The sequence below is a fragment of the Phyllopteryx taeniolatus genome, chromosome 14 (assembly GCF_024500385.1).
Source record: "Phyllopteryx taeniolatus isolate TA_2022b chromosome 14, UOR_Ptae_1.2, whole genome shotgun sequence".
Classification (NCBI taxonomy): domain Eukaryota; kingdom Metazoa; phylum Chordata; class Actinopteri; order Syngnathiformes; family Syngnathidae; genus Phyllopteryx; species Phyllopteryx taeniolatus.
In genome coordinates, this window is record NC_084515.1 from 17349537 (window position 1) to 17357500 (window position 7964).

At 42.2% G+C, this 7964-nt stretch overlaps 1 protein-coding gene across 1 annotated transcript; it reads left to right on the forward strand.

Annotated features, from left to right (window-relative positions):
- Positions 1-2302: 2302 nt before the first annotated feature.
- tmem70 (transmembrane protein 70) lies at positions 2303-6764 on the forward strand. The gene is made up of 3 exons (XM_061798192.1): positions 2303-2556; positions 3081-3177; positions 5236-6764. Exons 1-3 carry the CDS (start codon positions 2344-2346, stop codon positions 5670-5672), a joined length of 747 nt encoding a protein of 248 aa, XP_061654176.1. The 5' UTR covers positions 2303-2343; the 3' UTR covers positions 5673-6764.
- Positions 6765-7964: the final 1200 nt, after the last annotated feature.

A 7964-nucleotide genomic window follows, 5' to 3' on the forward strand; every position in this document is an offset into this window, starting at 1 on the left:
TTCTAACTTTATTGTGTGAATGCAGAGCACATGTTTTTCTTACCTTTATTAATAACACCGTGTGAATGCTGAAAGCATTCGATTCGCACCGGTCAACTTCAAGAAATCCATCCATCCATTTTCTGTCGCGCTTCTCCTCACGCGGGTCGCGGGCGTGCTGGAGCCCATCTTAGCTATCATCGGGCGGGAGGGGGGGTACACCCTGAACTGGTTGCCAGCCAATCGCAGGGCACATACAAACAAACAACCATTCGCACTCACAGTCACACTTACGGGCAATTTAGAGTCTTCAATCAACCTAGCATGCATGTTTTTGGGATGTGGGAGGAAACCGGAGCGCCCGTAGAAAAGCCACGCAGGCACGGGGAGAACATGCAAACTCCACACAGGCGGGGCCAGGGATTGAACCCGGGTCCTCAGAACTGTGAGGCTGACGCTCTAACCAGTGGGCCACCGTGCCGCCCCAACTTCAACATATTCCAAAAATTCACACGTTGTATTTTTCTCATTGAAATATTACCCACATTTCCCACAATTCCCCATTTTGCACCCAAAAAAATCCCATTCATTCCCAAGGAGACATTCAACAAAGTAGTTCCACATAATTCCCATTCCACATTTGAAACATTCAGCTTGAACAAAACACATTCCCACATTCCAAATGTTTCACCCAAATTTCACATATTTTCAAAATAAAAGTCTAAAATTCGAACTTTCCAATTTAGGATTTAATGTCTTCCCCGAGGACACTTCGGCGGCGGACAGTTGGAGCCGAGATTTGACTCGCTGACCCTTCGGTTACTGGACGATGCATATATTATTGTTTCATGTTGTATTTTACATTGTTAAATGCATTCAACATTTGTTGCACTCATTTCCCAATGGCATTTAACTCCTAGAGAAATACAATCATGGACACAAACTTTGACAATGTGGCATTCTTTGAAATGGAACTTTTGATACCTTACCTTCTGCCATAAAGGTTATGTGGGTTCGTGGTTTTGATTTGCACAATGTGTCATGTTTGATAGGTTAACTCGGGTCAATAAGATATTCTGCTATCGCATCCTTCGTCCCCTGACAACAGGGGTGTTTTTTTGTCAAACAAATGGCATTCATTGCTACGCCAGTCAATGCCCTCTCCCCTCCACAAGAATATTTGTTATTTGTCTAAGCACTGTGAGTCAGCAAAGAGTTGGATGAACTGAAAAAAACCTTACAGATGAGCCTGAAAGGTCAGATATTTCGAGAATGTTCGTACTATTCTTTACCTTATAAAAAGAGACAGAAACAGAAGTTAATATGAAAATAACCCAAAAACTTCTGTCCCTATTAAACTGGAATAGCTATTTTTTAATACAAACTTTTTTGAATATTTATTGGTTCGCCTTATACATTGTTTGAAACTTGTTAAAGTACACGATATAATATAATAATAATAATACAAAACCCAAGCAGGCATGTGGAGAACATACAAACTCCACACAGGCGGGGCCGGGGATTGAACCCCGGTCCTCAGAACCGTGAGGCAGATGTGCTAACCAGTCGTCCGCCGTGCCGCTAACACAATACATACAAATGTAAATGTGAAGTATATGTACAATTGTTTACAACAAAAACTCAATACAAAATGAATGAATACATTTCAATTGACCAATTTCAGACAAAGCAGCAATATTTTCATGTCATCATTTTAATAATTGAATAACCATCAATTCTAATTTCAGCATCCCGGCACCCTTCTACTGGTCAATGGAGACTTCAATCCTCCTCCTCTGCCTCGTCGACAAACAACTTGACACAACATGCAGGGAATTAAACTGCACCTCCTGGATACCAAATGCCAATGTAAAGGAAGCTCTTCTTGTATATTTCAATTAGAAAAGAACAGTTATGCAAATATGTATACATACCTAAATGTGATGATGAGTGAAAACTGCTTGGAATTTTTGTTGTTGCCAAAAATGTTCTAACTTTTGCACTAATGTACATATTCATTGTTCATAAATGTAACTTCATATGTCAATAAATGTTCTTATTTATGTTATTGACTACGACCGTTCAATTGACTGACATTTTCTATTTCCTCTCCATGATTATTACAAAATATATGTCTATCAAGTAAATGTGAACGTGAGTCCGTCCTATTTCTTGCGAAAGCACGTGGCTGTCACCTTGTCACGTTGAATCGTCCAGCTTGACAACAAGTGATTGACTGTGACAACATGGCGGCTGCGCTGACGTATTCACGGAGTGGGCACAAGGCTTGCGTCATCGCGAATTCTATGTTTGAGAAAGAGAAGACGTTTGTCGTAGAAGAAGAAAATAGGCGGAAGTGCTTCGATGACTGCAGTATTTAGCGGTCATTTGCAAAGCAGAATGCTTTCTTTCAATGGCGTTTTGAGTGCCCGAGTTCGTTTTATTTCGAACTCGTTCAGTACCACACGTATGGTTGCCACGCGACCTGGAGCCCAATGGAGCGTGTCATGTTTGGGCCGACCGAGGGGAAATCGTCGCCATGCTGTCAGTAGGTCATCGCTTCGCCTGAAACTCAAGGTATGGACTCGGTTATAGTAAGGACGCGATATAAACTCAACATCGCCAAAACTGCACATTTCCAAAAGAAAAGGACACTTCGAAGAGGGTCGCAGCAGGCTCGATGCAGTTATTGCAAGTAAGGGTTACGCCACCAAATAGAAATTGTTATTCACTTTCATTTAATAATGTCTGTTCCAATACTTTTGCTCATTTGAAAAGTGAGTGCGTTCAAACAAAAGGTGCTCTGTCCTGAGTTGTTTAACACATCTAGATGTAAATGCCAAGAAAGAAAGAAAGAAAGAAACTTTTCTCATATTCGTCTTTTGATGACAAGAAATAAATCCGTGACTTGCAAGCAGTCACATGAAAGCATCTGTTCTGCAAACCAATCAGAGATCGTGAAGGCAGGGCTCCAGACTGTGACCAAATGAGTCACCTTTTTCTCCAGCTCCCTCTTAACAGGACATACAGTATTAAAAAAAAAATGGATAAATGGTGAATGCATCTTTTCTGTTTGTTTGTTTGTTTGATTGATTTTGCAGGTGCAGCCTCGCACTCCATCTTCTTGTCTTTCTACCAGGGCCCAGTCCGAAGATGAGAACCTTATTTACACGGGCAGCCTGGGAACTGCAGTTCGTGGTGAGTTGCTTTCTCACCCTTCAATGAGCCTGCAAGGAAAGCAATGTTCCTTTTGTAAGCTTAACAACAATCCAATCATTACAGTAGAACCTTCAGATTCAAATGCCGCTCAAGAGTTAATAATCCAAATTTGCTGGAAAAATAGGCCTCAAATGGTAAACAGAATTTGGAGTTCGAAGCATCATCACGCGTGGCGCTTGTGAGACACGGACGGACATGTCACCTTCCAGCTTGGGCTGTAACGATATCATCTTTTTAGAATCGCTTAACCTATCGACTAATTCATTGAATAATTGAGGAAAAAAGGTTTTAAAATATATATTTTTGAACGACTAACATGCATTCTCTTTTATGATGAATGGACTTCTATCCTTAAACTGCGTAGGTTGGTACTATTGAGTTTATGGTATAAATGCTTGTGTGTAGAACGTCAGTTGAACTGAATGGTTTTCAGTACTTATTACTTACTCATCTTTTATACACACGTGGATAAAATTGTTGCTACTTATTTGATTGAAGTCCGGTTCTTGAGTGCACCTGTATTTTGTTGTATCGTGTCTTGTACAATGAAAATAAAATACATTTTGAATCTTGAACAATTAAATTCAATTTGAATCTTTTTATTTGATAACTGTTTATTAACCTATTATTTTTTTATATGGTACTGTTTAATAGCAAATAACACAAGTTTGCTAAAGTTGATGTAGTGAAACTAAATTGCTAACACTACATTCACTTCAAAGTAACCATTTTCATATTCATTTATTTCTGCATTTGCAGTATTAACCATTATTGTAAGCAATATAATAATAATATTGGCTTAGGCTATATTATTGCAGGTTATATACAGTGGGTACGGAAAGTATTCAGACCCCCTTAAATATTTCACTCTTTGTTATATTGCAGCCATTTGCTAAAATCATTTAAGTTTTTCCTGCATACACAAAACAACACCCCATATAGATAGGAAAAAACAAAATTGTTGACATTTTGGCAGATTTATTAAAAAAGAAAAACTGAAATATCACACAGCCACACGTATTCAGACCCTTTGCTGTGACACTCCTATATTGAACTCGGTCGGGTGCTGTCCATTGCTTCTGCTCATCCTTGAGATGGTTCTACACCTTCATTGGAGTCCAGCTGTGTTTGATGACACTGATTGGACTGGATTAGGAAAGCCACACCCCTTTTGTATAGAAGACCTTACAGGTCACAGTGCATGTCAGAGCAAATGAGAATCGTGAGCTCAAAGGAACTGCCCGAAGACCTCAGAGACAGAATTGTGGCAAGGCACAGATCTGGCCAAGGTTACAAAAACAGATGCTGCTGTACTTAAGGGTCCTAAGAGCACAGTGGCCTCCATAATCCCGAAATGGAAGACGTTTGGGACGACCAGAACCCTTCCTAGAGCCGGCCGTCCGGCCAAACTGAGCCATCGGGGGAGAGGAGCCTTGGTCAGAGAGGTCAAGAAGAACCCAAAGATCACTGTGGCTGAGCTCCAGAGATGCAGTCGGGAGATGGGAGAAAGTTCTAGAAAGTCAACCATCACCGCAGCCCCCCCACCAGTCGGGGCTTGATGGCAGAGCGGCCCGACGGAAGGAAGCCTCTCCTCCGTGAAGGACTACATTTTTGTTGACAGGGTTCCCTGACACCAACAGTGGGAGGTGAAGGGGTCGTGTCACTTTGTCTGCCCCGCCCCCCCCAAATAAACCGCTTTCATACCGCTGATGGAAAGTTTGAGCAGTTTAGAAAGCGCGACCTTGAAACCGGCCCATGCTTAGCAGTCATGTCAAATGTACTGCTTCCTCTGTAATCACATTTTGGCTGTAATTTTGTATGGTGAGAAAACCAAAAACCAAAAACCAAATGCTGTTATCATGAACCGTGTCCGACAGCCCCGTCGCGCACTCACACGACATACAGCAAGTGTTTCAATTCTGGGTTCCACTTTTATCATGCCACCAATATTATTTCATCAATGATTATTGACATGTATTAGTCTATTGATTTGAACACTTACCTGCTGTTTGAATTTCTCTCCTTGTCTGGTCTCAGGGGTGAAAATGTTCTCTTACAGCACCAGTGGAGCCAGTCTCTTTCTCATGCCACAGATCCTCTTGAAAACAGGACTCGGAGTCCAGAGCGTTGCCCTTCAAATGGCTTTCTGCAGCATCATGGGCTTCTTCACCTTCCTCACCCCTGCGCTCCTCCACTTCATTACCAAGGGTTACGTGGTCCGTCTGTACCACAACCCAGACCGGGACACTTATACTGCCGTAACCTACAGCGTCTTCCTAACGGAGCAAAAGACGGTCTTTCATCAGAAGCAGGTCAGTGTACCAGCTGTCAGCAAGATGTTCACCACCTTCTACGCCGACAAGACGGGGCTGCTGGTGAACCCCGACATGTTCGTCCTCCCTCAGGATTACAACCACCTCATGGGCTATGACAAGCCCTTCACCTTCAGAACAGACTACACGGACAGGCCGTGATCTCAAGTACAGCTGACGGCTTCAAATGGCGAATGTGGCGTTTTTGCTCATCTTCCCAAATGCAATGCAATTTACAGTGAATACATTTTTGGCACCAACAATTGTCTGTTATTTGATCATCTTTAATCTGTTTGTATTTTTTAATTTCAAAACAAAAGTTGTAAACAACTCATTTTTGTTTTTTAAAATGCTATTTGAACCTACAAATATGTTACATGCTAACACCGGGACCCCCTCTTCGCTATGACCTTAACAACTCATCCATTGAACTTGTAACTCCATGGAGCTTCTGTTAGTTTCTGGTTATCTCGTTGAGGATTTACCTGCAAGAGTTGCCGTTCGGAGGTATATTGCCATCCGTCCTCATCGATCTTCCTTTTAGTTCTCAATAGGGTTGAGTTCAGGGGTTGATGGTGGCCATACGATGGGTTTTCTCCCCTGTATAGAGCCAGACCTGCTTAAGTTTCAGTGGTGTCTTTTCTAGTGTGGGATTGTTTGTTGTCGTTCACCATTTATTTATTTCTTTTTAATTTTTACATTGTTTTTTTTTTTTTTTAAACTGTGTGGAAGTCATGGTTGTGTTTTTATACCATGACAGGACATTTTTTCAAATTTAGGGTACTACTGAGCCCTCTGCAAATGTGTGTCCTTGTGAGCATTGGTTAGTTAGGCTTTGCAGAAATACAGTTTTAAGCATGACTGCAATCCTAAGCGGGTCCTGCATGAAGAGGTTCTTCAGACTCCAGAGACACAAGCAGGCTCAAATCTCGGGCCCGCAGTGACATGAAAATATATTCCGTAAAAGAGAGCGCGGTGCCGGAACCAAGCAATTGATGAACAAGTGAAGTTTTGATGCGTTATCATTTCATACACTGACTTAACACCAAAGTTGTAGTAGGGATTGAACCCCGGTCCCCAGAACTGTGAGGCAGATGTGCTAACCAGTCGGACACCGTGCCGGCATAAACTTTTCCATGATATTCACATTTTTTGGAAAGGGTCTGTATGTTGTTTTCCAATCTTTGTTTACTTGCACAATATTCAACCTCATTAACATCGTACACAGAAAAATAAAAGGGGGTTCACACACTCGCCACCGATTGCTGTCTGGTAAATTGCACATATGTACAAAATTTCACCCTGGGGGGAAAAGAAAACATTATGGCCAACACTTGTTTGATAGTTTAGTTCAGCCCCTGGGCTATTTCCCACGGTTGCTCAAGAGAAAGTGGAACATTTCACTGCTTACAAACGAGCGACGACGGCAGTGTGGCTCAAATATAAGTTCGTTGCGAAATCAACCAGGTCAGGTTGCGTATGGCTTACCGTGGCTTTGATAAAAGTTACTTGCCAGGTCTAAATCGTCATACATCCGTGGGGCATGGGACGGCAGCTCGTCGTTCTCATCCGGTGCCGTACGTACGAGTACAAAAGGTCACCGCGTTCGGTTTCAGTCATATTTTCATCCGGATTATTGATCAAATGCATGACATCACGAGTCCTACATGCAATTAGAAATCGCAGATTAAAGCCTTCAACGAACAATCAAATATTTGTTTGTCGAGATGTCCTAAAAAGGTACTGCAATGGAAAGGGGTTCAAACGAGTTCACGAAAGAATGATCGAGTGCCACAGCAGTCGCGAACCGATCAAATCCAAAAACAACCGACACGTCACCTGAGTGACCGACATGAGACTTTGTCTCACAATCTTTCAATCGGAATGTATCCGCCAACATGTATGTGATTTGTTTTATTTCACTATGATCGCACGAGTAAAATAACCAATACATATGAATAGTAAATAATAAGCAAATGAATGTTCATCAAAAAGTGGCATTTGAAGAGTTCTCTGCTCTGGTTGGGGCCTTATTACCACCTGCAGGACAATGCCAACACTACAGCGTTCCCTCACGATGCCAGCGGAGGTCAGCGGCGGCTGCAAAACATGGACGCAAGCCCGACGAGGCCCGAGCTGCCCCTCGGACCCTCGTTGTGTCCAGGTGCTTGTTTGGCTTTGACCAATCCGCTGCAATGCGTCTAATGCATTCTCGATATAATGTTGCATCTCTGCATCTGTGCACCAACTTGACACTCGTGGACCCAAAATACTGTGAAACTCGAGAAGCAGTGAAGATAATTTGGGTATTTTACTCCACGTTGTGCTTCTCTGTTTTTTGTCTCCTCATAGTTTGGCAATTCTACTACAGTATCTGTGATTTGCATTATGTTTTCCTAACGCTTAAAATGTATATTATTCTTTATTGACCATCTATAGCAGGGATGGGCAACT

Coding starts and splice junctions, on each gene's coding strand:
- tmem70 (XM_061798192.1), top strand. CDS start 2,344: ATGACTGCAGTATTTAGCGGTCATTTGCAAAGCAGAATGCTTTCTTTC. Junction 2,557..3,080: donor CGCTTCGCCTGAAACTCAAG/GTATGGACTCGG, acceptor TTGATTTTGCAG/GTGCAGCCTCGCACTCCATC. Junction 3,178..5,235: donor CCTGGGAACTGCAGTTCGTG/GTGAGTTGCTTT, acceptor GTCTGGTCTCAG/GGGTGAAAATGTTCTCTTAC.